General features: G+C 40.4%; 3 protein-coding genes across 3 annotated transcripts in view; all 3 read left to right on the top strand.

Moving 5' to 3' along the window:
* Positions 1 to 12,685, top strand: part of LOC103515543 — a 40,160-nt gene extending 27,475 nt beyond the window's left edge. The window contains exons 16-26 of the mRNA XM_026828210.1: positions 4,061 to 4,195; positions 5,971 to 6,055; positions 6,539 to 6,598; positions 7,073 to 7,282; positions 7,664 to 7,892; positions 8,955 to 9,114; positions 9,496 to 9,663; positions 10,335 to 10,615; positions 10,816 to 10,908; positions 11,249 to 11,518; positions 12,371 to 12,685. Of these exons, the coding sequence (XP_026684011.1) occupies positions 4,061 to 4,195; positions 5,971 to 6,055; positions 6,539 to 6,598; positions 7,073 to 7,282; positions 7,664 to 7,892; positions 8,955 to 9,114; positions 9,496 to 9,663; positions 10,335 to 10,615; positions 10,816 to 10,908; positions 11,249 to 11,518; positions 12,371 to 12,536 (1,857 nt within the window). The 3' untranslated portion in view covers positions 12,537 to 12,685. The remainder of the gene's footprint in view (positions 1 to 4,060; positions 4,196 to 5,970; positions 6,056 to 6,538; positions 6,599 to 7,072; positions 7,283 to 7,663; positions 7,893 to 8,954; positions 9,115 to 9,495; positions 9,664 to 10,334; positions 10,616 to 10,815; positions 10,909 to 11,248; positions 11,519 to 12,370) is intronic.
* Positions 12,686 to 14,146: 1,461 nt separating this feature from the next.
* On the top strand, positions 14,147 to 17,404 carry LOC113470059. The gene is made up of 4 exons (XM_026828208.1): positions 14,147 to 14,156; positions 14,956 to 15,125; positions 16,526 to 16,681; positions 17,205 to 17,404. Exons 1-4 carry the CDS (start codon positions 14,147 to 14,149, stop codon positions 17,373 to 17,375), a joined length of 507 nt encoding a protein of 168 aa, XP_026684009.1. The 3' UTR covers positions 17,376 to 17,404.
* A 183-nt stretch (positions 17,405 to 17,587) lies between these two features.
* LOC103515540 (uncharacterized protein DKFZp434B061-like) overlaps positions 17,588 to 18,451 on the top strand; it is a 2,449-nt gene continuing 1,585 nt past the window's right edge. Inside the window, exon 1 of the mRNA XM_008480475.1 lies at positions 17,588 to 17,607. Coding sequence (XP_008478697.1) covers positions 17,588 to 17,607 — 20 coding nt within the window. The remainder of the gene's footprint in view (positions 17,608 to 18,451) is intronic.

The raw sequence follows: 18,451 nt of genomic DNA, 5'->3' as shown, positions 1-18,451 counted from the left end.
CGCGGGTTCGATTCCCGCCCGGGGCGGATTTTATCCTGATGGGATAATGTTCGTTCTCAGAACGGCTGGCTTTCTCCTATGCTGTCTTCCTTCTCTCTTCGATTTCGGGACGATGAGACCATAGCAGTTACAGAAATAAACTATACCAGGTATTATCATAGGGTAGTAAATAGCGCAACATCCAATCCTAATAAACTATACCAGGTATTATCATAGAGTAGTGAAGTGCCAACTGACCTGGAAGAGACTGACAAGAACCGCCGACCCTATGAAAGGCTAGGAAGAAGAATAAGAAGTACATTTATTTATTTATTTAGTTACACATATCTAATTACAAATTTCCCTAGCTCTAACTAAACCTAACCAACCTAGCATTTGATAGAGGAAAATGTAAGGCTCTGACCACACATGGTCGAGGGCCATCGTCTATGTACGGAGACAGCTTAACAACGGGGGTCTTCATGAAACCAAAGAGAGAAAAAGGACGAGATAGGAGATAGTCAGCCGTTCTGAGAACGACCCTTATCTTTCTACCCTCTAAGCTCACTAGGTTGGCTTACAATAAACTTTGGAAGGCCCAGGTAACATTTCCATTGATTCGATTTGATATTGATTTTTTCCCCATTCCTGGAACAAGCTTTGCTTTTACAGATGAGTAAACCTTTTATATGATTTTTTTGTTTCATGTTCTGTTATGTTTATTATTAATAAATGGAAACTTGGATTGATTTCAGTGCAAGCTTCAGTCAGGAGGTATTACCGGAGTTCCTATTAAAGAAGAAAGAGAATCTAGTCCAGAATCTAAGTCAGATAAAACCAAACTTAGTGTCGAATCAATACAGAAAGGTAAGTGTATATTCTAGTCCAGAATCTAAGTCAGATAAAACCAAACCTAGTGTCGAATCAATACAGAAAGGTAAGTCTAAAATCTAGTCCAGAAACTAAGTCAGATAAAACCAAACCTAGTGTCGAATCAATACAGAAAGGTAAGTCTATAATCTAGTCCAGAATCTAAGTCAGACAAAACCAAACCTAGTGTCGAATCAATACAGAAAGGTAAGTCTAAAATCTAGTCCAGAATCTAAGTCAGATAAAACCAAACCTAGTGTCGAATCAATACAGAAAGCACTTTGTAAACCCAGCCATTCATTAGAAGTTGTCTTTATGAGAACGAACGAAAAGGGTTGTAAGTTTTAACGCAACTATTTTGAAACAGGTAGTTTGAAGGCAAGGAAAATGTTGGATAGGTTTTGGGGTCCCGTTGAACCTTTTTTCTGACGACAATACTGGTAATAAATATCGGAGAACGACACCTGGGACAATCATTCATGATGAACACCTAACCTGAGCACTTCGTTTGGTGATACGCCCAACTCTGTGTGGCAAGTTATAGAAGGCTCAGCACAACTAGGTAAATAACTTTTTTACTTTTTTAAAGAGGTTTGATGGTGGACACTGTAACTGCTAAGGTCTTAACGTCCCGAAATCGAAGAGAGAAGGAGGGTAGGATAGCAGAAAGCCTCCGAGAATGAACCTTATCTGTTTAGGATCAATTTCACTTCAGGCGGGAATCGAACCCGCGTCCTAGCGCTTACAAGACCGCTCGTCTTCCAAAGGTAATAAACCACACCTGACAAAATACATAATTTTACCGGGGTACTCTATTTTCACCATTGTGTTTTGCTGGGGGCAGATCAGCTTAGTCTGGCTAAGCTGGCCTACTCCAAAAATTTAGAGACTGAATTAAGATTGTAACTTGTAACAAAGCCTTTGTGTAATTTTTAATCCTTTTTCTCACCCACTTTAAATTCTTCTCTACTCCAGGTCCCAGCACAAAGAGTCTACACGAGTTAGTCCTACGTCTGAACTCAGAGCAAGTCCTACTCAGTGAAGGTCTACTTAAATTCAACGCCTTCCTATTTGGCCTACTCAATGTGCGCGGGTTAGATACTTGGTTGTCGTTTCTGCGCACGCGCGAAACCCTATTGCGCCGCCATTACGCAGAGTCCGCCATTTTCCTCTCGACGCGTTTCTTGGCCTGTGCGGTGTCCATGTCGGATGGTGCGCCCACCGCCAAGCCCAACACAAGCAAGCTGCATAGCAACTTCAAACACAACATGGTTGAGGGGGGGGGTACGATAGAGTTTGAGTAGTTGGGGACTGGTAAAGATGAACTCTTGTGGTTTGTTGAGGGGGAATGTGCTGACTGTGGTTGTTGAATGTCTCGGATGTGACTAGATGACAAGTTGCAATACAGAGTGGTTGCTCATCAGAACGGTTAACCTGTTGATGTTGGGGTACTCGTGTGATTTGCTGAATGATTAGGGTAGTGGTACTCGCCTCTCAGCCCTCTGGCCACTATGTATTACGTATCGCCTCTCAAGTATACTGCTTAATCATTGACTTACGGTTAAATTGCAAAATAAGATAATAAAGAATTTCCCTCTAAAAAACGGGAAAGTATACGAAATTGACTACAAGAAATAGTCCGTCCCATGGCGATGGCGTCGCATTGGTAGTAGAGTTGTGGTACCCAATACCCTGACACTATAGATCCCATGAGTGACGAAGCGTGGTAGCGCCCCGTCAAGTCAAGAAATTTTGACAGCGCTACTAGAGATTTTATTCTACAACTCATATTTTCTCTAATTTTCTCATATCACTCCTGAACCGTGTCCCACATAACAGGTTAATGGAAGACCTAGTCTATTTTGACCCGTGTCTCACATAACAGGTTAATGTAAGCCCTGGTCTATTTGGCCGTTTCTTATCAGATGAGACTTACAGACAAGTCATTTTGATTTCAACCTCATGATAACACCACGCTCTCTGCTTATTCAAATCACATTTGTTTTTAATTTGTTTATATTTTTAATTATGCATGTACAATGTACATATTATGTTTTCAAATAGCTGCTAGCTAAACTATGTATACTTTATTTACATTTGATGTATATCCATGCCTGAACGGAAAAGTTTGGCCATAAAATGTCCACTCCAGCTGGGATTCGAACCCACCAGTATTGAGCACAGAGCTACAGTACCATTGATCCATTGAACAGAGCTAGTAACTTGGGACATAGGAGTTTTGATATAGAAACTCTATTGAGCTGCTGTAACTGCTAAGGTCTTATCGTTCGGACAGGATAGAAAGCTACTAGTCGTTCTAAGAACGAACCTCATGTTTAGAATACATTTCGCCCCGGGCGGAAATTGCACCCGCGACCTGGCCCTTACAAGTACAAGGCAGACACGATACATTCCAAGCTAGAAGAAAGTAGAATATAATTGTATTTAGATATTGCCATCAGTTTAATGATTGCCATTAGACAAAGTATCAGTAATGCGAGATTTTTTTTCCATTGTTTTAAACCAGTGGTTCCCAACCTTTTTTTCGCCCAGCGTACCCCTTAGGTACCTGAATTTAATCTCACGTACCCCTGCCACCATCATAATGAGTACCGGGTACCCATACCTAGGTTGATGTGTACCATTACTACTAAGTTCTAAACACACTCAGTACCTTTTGAAAAGAAAAGAAAAAAAAATCAATACTCAAGGGGTCAAAATTCAGTACTTCTCTAGACTGTAATAATAGTGCTTATTTATCCTGCTGGCATAGGACTGAAAAGTCCCTTAACTCCAGCAGTAGGCTACTACTATTGTGGTCAAATTCTCAAATTATATTGAGGATAAAATTCCGGTGGCGGAGGTAGGTGAGGATAAAACTGCAATGATAACCCATCAAAATTCAAAATTTGCCTTTGTCCGCCATTACACAATTTTTTCTCACGCACCCCCGGTTGGGAATCGCTGTTTTAAACCTCTCGCATAGGACTGAAAAGTCCCTTTACTCCAGCAGTAGGCTACTACTATTGTGGTCAAATTCTCAAATTATATGAGGATAAAATTCCGGTGGCGGGGGTAGGTGAGGATAAAACTGCAATGATAACCCATCAAAATTCAAAAATTGCCTTTGTCCGCCATTACACAATTTTTTCTCGCGCACCCCCGGTTGGGAATCGCTGTTTTAAACCTATCTTGTTTTGTTTGATTCCAGGTGATCAAATTCCTCAACGTTACCAACAAGGAAGCGCAACAGCGCAAGGTGGTGAGTTTTGCGCAACTGAACAACCTGACCACTCCCCCTAACTCACCCAATAGCGCAACATCCAATCCTAATAAACTATACCAGGTATTATCATAGGGTAGTGGGTAGTAAAGTGCCAACTGACCTGGAAGAGACTGACAAGAACCGCCGACCCTATTAAAGGCTAGGAAGAAGAATAAGAAGTACATAAATAGATCAGTTCCGCTCACTTGGTTGATATTGCAAAGTCATAGAGCAGGAAAAATGAGGACCAACGGAATTTTTCTTTTTCTTCTACGACTTCTAGATACCGAGATAAATCGATTTAAAAAATACCGGTAAATCGTGAAGTTTGATGTCACAGCATACATGACTCCCGCTTCGTTTGTTTGTGCGCAAGCGTTTCTGCGCATTTGGACGTGAAATCTGACGTCACAACTCTTTGAACTTTTTCATTAGAACGGCAATTAAAAATTGAATTTTCGACCTTTGAAAGTTATGAAATCTGACGTCACAACTCTTTGAACTTTTTCATTAGAACGGCAATTAAAAATTGAATTTTCGACCTTTTAAAGTTCGAAATCTGACGTCACAACTCTTTGAACTTTTTCATTAGAACGGCAATTAAAAATTGAATTTTCGACCTTTTAAAGTTACTTTTTTGGAGTTTTGACCTCAGATTTGGATTTTTCACTACTTTTTGCGTAGGAATCGATGTTTTATTAATAATTAAAATTAAAATACACAGGAAAAAGAAAGAAAAATGTTAGTGTTTATATTTTCAGTTACATAGAGGGATGTATCTGATGTTGTTTCTAAATTTGCATTTTGTACCGATCATTCAGAATAACATAGGGGGAATTTGGAGTCAAAGCCGATTTTGAGATTCCTCAATAAACAATGTTTGAAACTCAATAGTTATGTAAAATTTCAATAAAGTGGTGCTATATTAAACTGTGGAAATAAACAGCCTGTCCTAACTCGACAAGAACGTTCTTACAGTCTCGACAATCTGAATAAAGCACTGTTATTTAGATTAGAATGCTCAGAGCAAGGTTCTAGCGTTCTCCGGACGCGCTCAAACGCAGAAGGAGAAGAAATACACTGAAATCTGAGTGGGTCTATGGGCCGGACACTCTGGTGACTTAAAGCCCACCGACCCCAGGAAGAAAGGCGTGAGGAATGTGTACTGTTGAGACTGGGCCATGATTGCCTCGTCCAAATGTGGTGTGTCCACAGGGTCGGTAACCTCTGGGCTCTCGGTGGTCTCCTGTCCTATCCAGTTGAACCAGTTGTTAAACCAGCCGGCATTGTCAGCTGCATTCATCTGGGGAGGGCTATCGTCATTGATGGCTTGGTCGTTAGGGTAGTCGGGCTGGTGAGGGTTCTCCTCCAATGGGATAGGAGCATCAGTCATGGTATCGTCAGGATTGTTAGTGGCATCATCTTGTTCGGTGTTGGCGTTGTATTCTGAAATCAAACAGTTTAAGGTTGAGTTGGAGACTTGCCATTGCTGTGAAGATTTTATTAAGATCTCAAAGAAGTTTAGGAAAAATAACAAAGTGTCTGACCTCTTCTTCATTGTCCTAGGCCAGCCACTCACTATCTGGTAGACCTGACAGGTACACCTGATCAAATATACCTGACACCTGATCCCTAATGAGCACACATTGATCAGGTGTACCTGTCGTCAGGTCTACCTGATAGCGGCTGGCCTTAGCCCTTCTTCTTTGTCACTAGGTGTCGGGAGTGTCAGGCAAGCCATCTAGTTGAATCTTTAACATTATAATAAATATACATATGTATATAACGTATTCCTTTGTCTACTTACTCTCATTATTATCATCATCCGTGGTGGCAGTTTCCTCGTCCTCGGGCAGGGTCTGATCCGTGGTATCTCGAGTAGTCTCCGTCCAGAATCTAAGTCAGATAAAACCAAACCTAGTGTCGAATCAATACAGAAAGGTAAGTCTAAAATCTAGTCCAGAATCTAAGTCAGTTAAAACCAAACCTAGTGTCGAATCAATACAGAAAGGTAAGTCTAAAATCTAGTCCAGAATCTAAGTCAGATAAAACCAAACCTAGTGTCGAATCAATACAGAAAGGTAAGTCTAAAATCTAGTCCAGAATCTAAGTCAGATAAAACCAAACCTAGTGTCGAATCAATACAGAAAGGTAAGTCTAAAATCTAGTCCAGAATCTAAGTCAGACAAAACCAAACCTAGTGTCGAATCAATACAGAAAGGTAAGTGTAAAATCTAGTCCAGAATCTAAGTCAGATAAAACCAAACCTAGTGTCGAATCAATACAGAAAGGTAAGTCTATAATCTAGTCCAGAATCTAAGTCAGATAAAACCAAACCTAGTGTCGAATCAATACAGAAAGGTAAGTCTATAATCTAGTCCAGAATCTAAGTCAGAATCACTAGGTTTGGAAAGGCAAGTGTATAATCTAGTCCAGAATCTAAGTCAGATAAAACCAAACCTAGTGTCGAATCAATACAGAAAGGTAAGTCTGTAATTTATTACAAAGTGAAGAGTGAGTCAATTGAGAAAAGGTAAGTCCATGTGAAATTTAAAACATGATATCATGAGTAAAACGCCTACTAGCTACACATTTTGAAGGGTTTTGAAAACTTTTTTTTGTTGGCTGGTTCCTTTCTGTTTAATGCTGTCCCAATTTGAGGGCTATTTTTTGTTGACTTATGAAAGTGAAGAGTGAGTCAATTGAGAAAAGGTAAGTCCATGTGAAATTTAAAACATGATATCATGAGTAAAACGCCTACTAGCTACACACTTTATGATATCATGAGTAAAACGCCTACTAGCTACACATTTTTAAGGGTTTTGAAAACTTGTGTTTTGTTCGCTGGTTCCTTTCTGTTTAATGCTGTCCCAATTTGAGGGCAATTTTTTGTTGACTTATATGGAATCGAACTCAAGACCTTCTATCTTCTACAGTGAATCCTATTTCTGTCCTCAGATCTCATAGAAGCTGTTATCACCTCTACCCGTCATCTAGTGAACAATTTCTCCTCGGAGCAAATCTCCAACACCTCTAAGATCGCCCTCAATACCCTATGTCCTGCATTGTACGCTCTACTGAATGAAGGGCTCAAGCCTAACCTGAGCACTTCGTTTGGTGATACGCCCAACTCTGTGTGGCAAGTTATAGAAGGCTCAGCACAACTAGGTAAATAACTTTTTTAAAGAGGTTTGATGGTGGACACTGTAACTGCTAAATCGAAATCGAAGAGAGAAGGAAGGTAGGATAGCAGAAAGCCTCCGAAAATGAACCTTATCTGTTTAGGATCAATTTCACTTCAGGCGGGAATCGAACCCGCGTCCTAGCGCTTACAAGACCGCTTGTCTTCCAAAGGTAATAAACCACACCTGACAAAATACATAATTTTACCGGGGTACTCTATTTTCACCATTGTGTTTTGCTGGGAGTCTGGCTAAGCTGGCCTACTCCAAAACTTTAGAGACTGAATTAAGATTGTAACTTGTAACAAAGCCTTTGTGTAATTTTTGATCCTTTTTCTCACCCACTTTAAATTCTTCTCTACTCCAGGTCCCAGTACAAAGAGTCTACACGAGCTGGTCTTACGTCTGAACTCAGAGCAAGTCCTACTCAGTGAAGGTCTACTCAAATTCAACGCCTTCCTATTTGGCCTACTCAATGTGCGCGGGTTAGATACTTGGTTATCGTTTCTGCGCACGCGCGAAACCCTCTTGCGCCGCCATTACTCGGAGTCCGCCATCAGCCCTCTGGCCACTATGTATTACGTATCGCCTCTCAAGTATACTGCTTAATCATTGACTTACGGTTAAATTGCAAAATAAGATAATAAAGAATTTCCCTCTAAAAAACGGGAAAGTATACGAAATTGACTACAAGAAATAGTCCGTCCCATGGCGATGGCGTCGCATTGGTAGTAGAGTTGTGGTACCCAATACCCTGACACTATAGATCCCATGAGTGACGAAGCGTGGTAGCGCCCCGTCAAGTCAAGAAATTTTGACAGCGCTACTAGAGATTTTATTCTACAACTCATATTTTCTCTAATTTTCTCATATCACTCCTGAACCGTGTCCCACATAACAGGTTAATGGAAGACCTAGTCTATTTTGACCCGTGTCTCACATAACAGGTTAATGTAAGCCCTGGTCTATTTGGCCGTTTCTTATCAGATGAGACTTACAGACAAGTCATTTTGATTTCAACCTCATGATAACACCACGCTCTCTGCTTATTCAAATCACATTTGTTTTTAATTTGTTTATATTTTTAATTATGCATGTACAATGTACATATTATGTTTTCAAATAGCTGCTAGCTAAACTATGTATACTTTATTTACATTTGATGTATATCCATGCCTGAACGGAAAAGTTTGGCCATAAAATGTCCACTCCAGCTGGGATTCGAACCCACCAGTATTGAGCACAGAGCTACAGTACCGGGTTTTTAAGGAAAAAAAAAAAAAAAAAAAAAAAAAAAAAAAAAAAAAAAATCCACCTGGTTGGGCGGAAGATCTCAGTGAGAATCTTACCATCAAAGTCTTGGGAAAAAAAAGGATAAAGAAGAAAAAGTCTCTAAATGAATAAAATAAAAAGAGTCAAACAGAGGTGATGCACTCTGTTGGTCCAATTTTTTATACAGAGTGTTTATAAAGTTCCGGAACTCTTGAATATCTTTCGAACGGGTGAAGGGAGCTGAAATTTGAGGTAGTGTAGTTTTTAAGAGGTTTTTTTCATATCATACTAGGACGTCTTAGTCCTTTGGAAGGGTATATATTTATTTTAAATTTTATGCTTGTATTTTTGTTCAAAACAATATTATTTATATTTGAATTTGTTTCACAGGTACGAAGTTTACATGAGAGTCTGAGTCTGCTAGGCAAGCTACCACCTATATCTCCTATACATTCAGTCTCCAGTTCTATTGGATCGTTACGTACCTCATGGACTCTGAAGAAACTAATACGCTCCATACAGTCATCGAGTGAAGAAGAATCAGAGGTAAGTGGGAGGGGTCAGCTCCCATGGTGTAGTGGTCACTGCGCTCACCTTGCACGCGGGAGACCCGGGTTCGAATCTCGGCGGGGTCAAAAAATTTGTATCATGCAAATGATTGATTCCGTGACTGGATGTTGCGGAGCCCACTCAGCCTCGTGAGGAAAATGAGTAGCTATGACATATAAATGCGCATAGCGACCGGTGCCAGCATGGTACGTAAACATTGGATTTTAGGATTATTGAGATATTGGGAAAATCCTATAATATATGCTGCAGTGAGCACCAAAGTTGTCATATAATAACACAAAGAAACGACATTTTACTTATTTATAAATTTATTGCTAATAATTTATTTATCATAGCTTTTGTTTCATTGTTTCACAGTTAACCATGGGCCACATAAGGCCGCGGTCGTGTATAGACTCTGCTAACTATTTATCCAATGATGTAGCCAGTAGTGCTAAGAAGCGATGGTCTACTATTAACATGGGATCCAAACTGGCGGTGGCTTTCCAATCATTGGGCGGAGAAGAAGATGAATATCCTGATAGGTAAGGAAGACCTTTGTTGTATTCGATTATGTGAACTTTGGTTCAGTCAAACATGATTGAACCAATGAGATTGTGAGATTTTGCTGTGTTTACGTCCAAAGCGGAATCTTATTGGTTCAGCCATATTTGACTTTTTTTTTCACATAATTAAATTTCACATAATCGATAATCGAATACAACTCTTGTTATGAAGTCAAATCGATAGAAATACGTACCTACCTGCAGTCGGACCGTTTTTACGTTGTTTAGGGACGTCACTCTCTCCCGACCCAATTTTTGTTCAGATAGAGTACAACGAGTTCTCTCCAAATCTGTGTTTTGTAAACTACATATTCTCTCCCAAGCATGACATATAGCTACCTGAGCCCAATTAGTGAGTTCTAGTGTTTCAAATCTAATAGATCGTGTTATTAATTTTAATCTGTTGTATTAGTAATTTTAATTTGTTTGTGAAAAGGTTATTTTGGCAAAAGAAAGTTTTGTTAGCTCGCTCATGAAGAAACTTGAAGGCGGATATATTTCAAGAAAACAGTTTGTTTCACAAGTTTCCTTGAAATTCTTGCCTTTCCACTGATTTTTTACTTGCATGTTTTTTTTTTTACGTGATATCTTCGATTTCCGGACAATAAGACCTCCGTTGAAGGTTGAAGAAGAAGAAGAAAAAAGAGGAAGATAAGGTTCGTTCCCGGACCGACTGGCTCTCTCACCTCCACCACCACCACCACCACCACCACCACCACCACCCCTCCCACCCTGGAAAACAAAAGACTGACCGCTGTGACCTCTGATGATAATACGAGTAGCGACCTCAGCGACCTGCCTGATCTAAGCTACACGTCTGAAGCGACCAGTAGCGGCACTAGAGGGGGCAAGTTCAAGCGGCTGCAACAGCGGTGGGAAATGCTGAGTGGCACGCCCCTACAGACACCGGCATCTAGTCCAGTCAAAGTCAGGTAAGATATTCTGTTTTTATTATATTACTAGCTGAATTCCGTCGCTGCGCTCCGGAATCCCGCTAGTTCATCCCGAGGCATGGCCAAACTTGTAGAAAAGGCATGGCCGAACTTGTAGAAAGTTGTGAAAAGACTCTGCTTTAACACAAATAAATGCACGATTTGCTAATGTTATTTATTTCCTCTCTCCCCCCCCACAGATCGCGCATACCACGCCCCGTATCTTCCCCTACCACGGTGGTTAAACCCTCCGGCCTTCCCCTGGCTAAGCCCATGGCTAAGAAACCTCCCCTGCCTTCTCCGGAACACTCATCTTTAAAAAAAAAAAAAAAAAAAAATTACCCGTTTGCAACTGCTCCATTGTCAACTAAGATACTCCGACAGAGGGGTTTGATAGAGGAAACTGTAAAGCTGTCTCCACACATGGTCGACGATCATGGTCCATGTACGGAGACAGCTTAACAACCGAGGTCTTATCGTCCTGAAACCAAAGAGAGAAAAAGGACGAGATAGGAGATAGTCAGCCGTTCTGAGAACGACCCCTTATCTTTCTACCCTCTAAGCTCACTAGGTTAGCTTACAATAAACTTTGGAAGGCCCAGGTAACATTTCCATTGATTCGATTTGATGGAGTAAAACCGAGGTTTTACCCTCTAAAATGTCGCTCCCTAAAACCGAGGTTTTACCGAGTAAAATCACCCTCCCTAAGAGCGACCTAGTGACTCTCCCCTCTAAGATGTCCGTGCCCAGGACCAGCCGAGTGGACTCTGTGGTATCGAACCCGCGACCCCCAGTGACGAGGCCGAGTAGTTTACCGTACAGGAAGGCTGTGGTCGGGGTGGAGAGGAGGGCTGTGTCGTCGTCTGTTGTCAACAGGAGTGTTCCACAACCTCAGCCTCCTAAGTAAGTTATAAACTAGTACTTAGTACCTTAGTAGTGAGTGAAAATTGGATGAGACATAATTATTAATTCCAACCCTGTTATGTTAAATACCTATTTCAATAAATAGACAAAAAAAAGAGGTTTGATAGAAGGAACTATAACAAGGGACTTCTTAACGTACTGAAATCAAAGAGAGAAGGAAGACAGGATAGGAGGAAGTCAGCCGTTCCGAAAACGAACCTTGTACGTGTAAAATAAAATTCACTCCGGTCGGGAATCGAACCCGCGACCTAGCACCGTGCTACCTTCCAAGGTAACTGGGCTGGCGATGTAAAGAAATATTCCATTCTAATCTTCCTCACCTTTTGGAAGACAGGATAGGAGGAAGTCAGCCGTTCCGAAAACGAACCTTGTACGTGTAAAATAAAATTCACTCCGGTCGGGAATCGAACCCGCAACCTAGCACCGTGCTACCTTCCAAGGTAACTGGGCTGGCGATGTAAAGAATTATTCCATTCTAATCTTCCTCACCTTTTGCCGTGTTCAGACGAGGTCGGCGTTTTTCGTCAGCCTCTCAATCAGCCCTAGGGTGATTGCTTTGGGCTGACAAATGGAGAGAATTCGTTGCGGGAGAGAACTCGTAAAGGAGAGAACTCGGGCACAAAAAGGTCCACGGGAGAGAATTCGTTACCTCCCGTTGTTTAGATCTCAATTTTTACCCCATCTACCTTCTACTCGTTTTGCATCAGGGAACCCTTAATACTCCCTTTGCTATTTCTTTAGCTAGAGAAATTCAGGCTGGTATCCTCCTTGTTCAAAGTCCCCCAGCCAGACGTTAATTCTAATCCATCTCGTTCTCTCCCCCCTCAACAGATACGTGAAAACCCTTTCACACCGTCTGCCCTCAGACAATGGCCACCTGTCCTATAACTCTGGCGAGAGGCTCAAGGTAGTTCTAGAAGTGGATGACAAGTGGTTGTTATGTTGCCGAGGTAGACAGAAAGGTCTGGTGCCCCGCTCCGCTGTGATTCTGTACTGACATCTACCTGCCGGGGAATTGATGCGGGGTGGCCGATAATTAGGCCACCTACCCCGTTCAAGAGTGTCCAATAATTGGGGCACTTGCCGTCGTTCAATTGGGTCACGTGGGGTGAGACTTCCCTATGAGGTGTCCCATAATTGGTGCACTTGTAATTCAAGGGTGTTATATAATTGGGCCACCTGCCGTTCAAGCTTTCGAAGTGTCCTATAATTGGAGTACTTGTCGGTCAAGGGTGTCCTATAATTGGGTCGCCTACTGTTCAAGCTTTCAAAGTGTCCAATAATTGGTTTACCGTTCAAGGGTGTTATATAATTGGGCACCTACCGTTCAAGGGTGTTATATAATTGGGCACCTACCATTCAAGGGTGTTATATAATTGGGCCACCTGCCGTTCAAGCTTTCGAAGTGTCCTATAATTGGAGTACTTGTCGGTCAAGGGTGTCCTATAATTGGGGCACCTACCGTTCAAGGGTGTCCTATAATTGGGTCGCCTACTGTTCAAGCTTTCAAAGTGTCCAATAATTGGTTCCGTTAGGGGTGAAACGCTCCGATGAGGTGTCTGCTATTTGGCCCTCGGGTTGAATAAGAGGCCCCTCGATAGTCCGAACTTTCTCATGAGGTGTCCGTCATTTGGGCCCGTTGTGGGTCAGACTTGCCCTTATAGTGTTCGTTATTTGGTTCCGCGGTTCTAATTTGCGCATAACGTGTTCGATATTTGGGCCCTCGGGAATAATTGGTTCCGTTAGGGGTGAAACGCTCCGATGAGGTGTCTGCTATTTGGCCCTCGGGTTGAATAAGAGGCCCCTCGATAGCCGGAACTTTCTCATGAGGTGTCCGTCATTTGGGCCCGTTGTGGGTCAGACTTGCCCTTATGGTGTCCGTTATTGGGTTCCGCGGTTCTAATTTTCCCTTAACGTGTTCGATATTTGGGCCCTCGGGGTTCAAACTTTCTAATGAGTTGTCCAATAATGAAACCCTTTGATCAATAACGTTGTAATTCCTTTTATAGAGGACTTTGAAAATTTAATGTTGAAAAGTCCCCGATGCTTTACAACATCTAGTACATAACTTCGATACGAAATACAAATCTAGAACGTAACTTCGGTACAAAATACAAATCCGTACATAATTGTCGGTATAAAATACAAATCAAACTAAGTAGTAATAAAAATCAAACATAAAGTGGAGACGGCCCTTGGGGTTCAATCTTTCTAATGAGGTGTCCAATAATGAAACCCTTTGATCAATAACGTTATAATTCCTTTTATAGAGGACTTTCAAAATTGAATGTTGAAAAGTCCCCGATGCTTTACAACATCTAGTACATAACTTCGACACGAAATACAAATCTAGAACGTAACTTCGGTACAAAATACAAATCCGTACATAATTGTCGGTATAAAATACAAATCAAACTAAGTAGTAAAAGTCAAACATAAAGTGGAGAGAATACAAATCTAGAACGTAACTTCGGTACAAAATACAAATCCGTACATAATTGTCGGTATAAAATACAAATCAAACTAAGTAGTAAAAATCAAACATAAAGTGGAGACAGATAATGAATAGCAAATAGCTTTATAGCTAGCTCGATAAGGAATTCTAATATGAACAAGTGCAAGTTCAGTACATTTCAATACTTTTGTACTAATGTGAACTAAGATAACGTACGAGATTGGGAGAACCAATTTGTACGAGCCTAGAGTACTTGATAAACTAATAAAATGTACTAATAAGTACTAAATACTGATTTAAAGCTATGAACCGGTATTTGACAAGATGGGGTGATGATTAAATTTAATAACTAGCATTTAACTATGTACAAAAAAAGGTTAACAAAATACAAACTTATTTTAATGCCTATCTACAAAATATATTGATTTATTTTAGTACCACCTACAAAATACATAAAAGTAATTGAAGACCAACAAAAGAAAAGATAGATTTAAATAAATTATTTAATTAAAAAATATCTGGTAGATTTTTGAAAATTTAGCGGATTGCTTTTCAAGCCAGGCCGGCTTAAAAGTTTCTGTTTCAAATTAATATTGATAAGAACTCTACTCTTACACTTATTGGCATTTATAAACCCCTCAATCCTTATTTCTTTCATAATTTCTTAATCTAAAGATGAAAATCCTATTTACCCGGGAGCCTTTATAGCGCAACATCCAATCCTAATAAACTATACCAGGTATTATCATAGAGTAGTAAATAGCGCAACATCCAATCCTAATAAACTATACCAGGTATTATCATAGGGTAGTAAATAAATAAAATTCCATACCTCGGCTGGGATCGAACCCACGCCCTCCTGATTACCAGGCGAGCGTCTTGACCACTACGCCACCGGGGCAGGTGGAATCGAACTCAAGACCTTCCTATCTTCTACAGTGAATCCTATTTCTGTCCTCAGATCTCATAGAAGCTGTTATCACCTCTACCCGTCATCTGGTCAACAATTTCTCATCGGAGCAAATCTCCAACACCTCTAAGATCGCCCTCAACACCCTATGTCCTGCATTGTACGCTCTGCTGAATGAAGGAGGAAATAGTCCGTCCCATGGCGATGGCGCCGCATTGGGAGTAGAGTTGTGGCACCCAAGACCCTGACACTATAGTGATCCCATGAGTGACGAAGCGTGGTAGCGCCCCGTCAAGTCAAGAAATTTTGACAGCGCTACTAGAGATTTTATTCTACAACTCATATTTTCTCTAATTTTCTCATATCACTCCTGAACCGTGTCCCACATAACAGGTTAATGGAAGACCTAGTCTATTTTGACCCGTGTCTCACATAAGAGGTTAATGTAAGCCCTGGTCTATTTGGCCGTTTCTTATCAGATGAGACTTACAGACAAGTCATTTTGATTTCAGCCTCATGATAACACCACGCTCTCTGCTTATTCAAATCACATTTGTTTTTTAATTTGTTTATATTCTTTAATTATGCATGTACAATGTACATATTATGTTTTAAAATAGCTGCTAGCTAAACTATGTATGATTTATTTACATTTGATGTATATCCATGCCTGAACGGAAAAGTTTGGCCATAAAATGTCCACTCCAGCTGGGATTCGAACCCAGTAGTATTGAGCACAGAGCTACAGTACTATTGATCCATTGAACAGAGCTAGTAACTTGGGACATAGGAGTTTTGATATAGAAACTCTATTGAGCTGCTGTAACTGCTAAGGTCTTATAGTCCGGACAGGATAGAAAGCTACTAGTCGTTCTAAGAACAAACCTCATGTTTAGAACACATTTCGCCCCGGGCGGAATTTGCATCCGCGACCTGGCCCTTACAAGGCAGACACGATACATTCCAAGCTAGAAGAAAGTAAAATATAAATGTATTTAGATATTGCCATCAGTTTAATGATTGCCATTAGACAAAGTATCAGTAATGCGAGATTTTTTTTTCCATTGTTTTAAACCAGTGGTTCCCAACCTTTTTTTTCGCCCAGCGTACCCCTTAAGTACCTGAATTTAATCTCACGTACCCCTGCCACCATCATAATGAGTACTAGTTACACATACCTAGGTTGATGTGAAAAAAAAAAAAAAATCCACCTGGTTGGGCGGAAGATCTCAGTGAGAATCTTACCATCAAAGTCTTAAAAAAAAAGGATAAAGAAGAAAAAATCTCTAAATGAATAAAATAAAAAGAGTCAAACAGAGGTGATGCACTCCGTTGGTCCAATTTTGTATACAGAGTGTTTATAAAGTTCCGGAACTCTTTAATATCTTTCGAACGGGTGAAGGGAGCTGAAATTTGAGGTAGTGTAGTTTTTAAGAGGCTTTTTTCATATCATACGTCCTAGTATGATATGAAAAAATCCTAGATATGAAAATATCATACGTCCTAGTATGATATGAAAAAAGCCTAGTATGATTTTTTGGAAGGGTATATATTTATTTTAAATTTCATGCTTGTATTTTTGTTCAAAACAATATTATTTATATTTGAATTTGTTTCACAGGTACGAAGTTTACATGAGAGTCTGAGCCTGCTAGGCAAGCTACCACCTATATCTCCTATACATTCAGTCTCTAGTTCTATTGGATCATTACGTACCTCATGGACTCTGAAGAAACTAATACGCTCCATACAGTCCTCGAGTGAAGAAGAATCAGAGGTAAGTGGGAGGGGTCAGCTTCCATGGTGTAGTGGTCACTGCGCTCACCTTGCACGCGGGAGACCCGGGTTCGAATCTCGGCGGGGTCAAAAAATTTGCATCATCCAAATGATTGATTCCGTGACTGGCTGTTGCGGAGCCCACTCAGCCTTGTGAGGAAAAAGAGTAGCCATGTAATATACATATATGCGCATAGCGACCGGTGCCAGCATGGTAGGTAAACATTAAGCGCTGGATTATTGGGATATTAGGGAAAATCCTAATATGCTGCAGTGAGCACCAAAGTTGTGATATAATAACACAAAGAAACGGTATGACATATAAATGCGCATAGCGACCGGTGCCAGCATGGTACGTAAACATTGGATTTTAGGATTATTGAGATATTGGGAAAATCCTATAATATATGCTGCAGTGAGCACCAAAGTTGTCATATAATAACACAAAGAAACGACATTTTACTTATTTATAAATTTATTGCTAATAATTTATTTATCATAGCTTTTGTTTCATTGTTTCACAGTTAACCATGGGCCACATAAGGCCGCGGTCGTGTATAGACTCTGCTAACTATTTATCCAATGATGTAGCCAGTAGTGCTAAGAAGCGATGGTCTACTATTAACATGGGATCCAAACTGGCGGTGGCTTTCCAATCATTGGGCGGAGAAGAAGATGAATATCCTGATAGGTAAGGAAGACCTTTGTTGTATTCGATTATGTGAACTTTGGTTCAGTCAAACATGGCTGAACCAATGAGATTGTGACATTTTGCTGTGTTTCCGTCCAAAGCGGAATCTTATTGGTTCAGCCATATTTGACATTGGGCGGAGAAGAAGATGAATATCCTGATAGGTAAGGAAGACCTTTGTTGTATTCGATTATGTGAACTTTGGTTCAGTCAAACATGATTGAACCAATGAGATTGTGAGATTTTGCTGTGTTTACGTCCAAAGCGGAATCTTATTGGTTCAGCCATATTTGACTTTTTTTTGTCACTTAGTTAAATGTCATATAATCGAATACAACTCTTGTTATGAAGTCAAATCGATAGAAAATATAGAAATACAAACCTGCAGTGGGACCGTTTTTACGTTGTTTAGATCTCAATTTTTACCCCATCTACCTTCTACTCCTTTTGCATCAGGGAACCCTTAATACTCGTATGTATTGTGAGTACAATGTCGGGAAATTTTCCATCTCTTACGCTGCTAGGCCTGTTTTGTCCTCTTCTTCTCTTTTCACAAAAAAGTAGTTATATATATACAGGGTGGTTCGTGATTTGCGAACCAGGCTTATATCTCAGAAACGGCTGGGAATTAAGGAATGAAATAAACGGCATCATGTAGATGAAATTTTGATGATTAAAATGGCTTTTTTTTTAAATTTGCAATTTTTTTTGCAAAAAATGGGCCGTTTTGCAAAAAAAAAATTGCAAATTTCAAAAATGCCATTTTAATCATCAAAATTTCATCTACGTGATGCCGTTTATTTCATTTCTTAATTCCCAGCCGTTTCTGAGATATAAGCGTGGTTCGCAAATCACGAACCACCCTGTATATTACGCTTATAGGTACCTTCTGGCCTTTTTCGATAGGAGGGGCAAGGCTAATCGAATTGAAGTCATCTTTTTCTTTCCCTTCTTCTTCTTTCTTGTTTCTTCCTTCTTCTTCTATACGAGGTTTGATAGAGGGAACTGTAACTGGCAAGGTCATATCGTCCCGAGAGCGAAGAGAGAAGGAAGACAGGATAGGAGAAAGCCAGCCGTTCC

Source organism: Diaphorina citri, unplaced genomic scaffold (assembly GCF_000475195.1).
Source record: "Diaphorina citri unplaced genomic scaffold, Diaci psyllid genome assembly version 1.1 scaffold1368, whole genome shotgun sequence".
In the NCBI taxonomy this organism is placed as follows: domain Eukaryota; kingdom Metazoa; phylum Arthropoda; class Insecta; order Hemiptera; family Psyllidae; genus Diaphorina; species Diaphorina citri.
This window is presented reverse-complemented; position numbering and strand designations above follow the sequence as displayed.

Excerpts from the sequence above, each read along its gene's own strand:
- LOC113470059 (XM_026828208.1), top strand. Across the intron at positions 15,126-16,525 it reads GCGATGGCGCCGCATTGGGA|GTACGAAGTTTACATGAGAG; the intron begins GTAGAGTTGTGG and ends TTTGTTTCACAG. Across the intron at positions 16,682-17,204 it reads CGAGTGAAGAAGAATCAGAG|TTAACCATGGGCCACATAAG; the intron begins GTAAGTGGGAGG and ends ATTGTTTCACAG.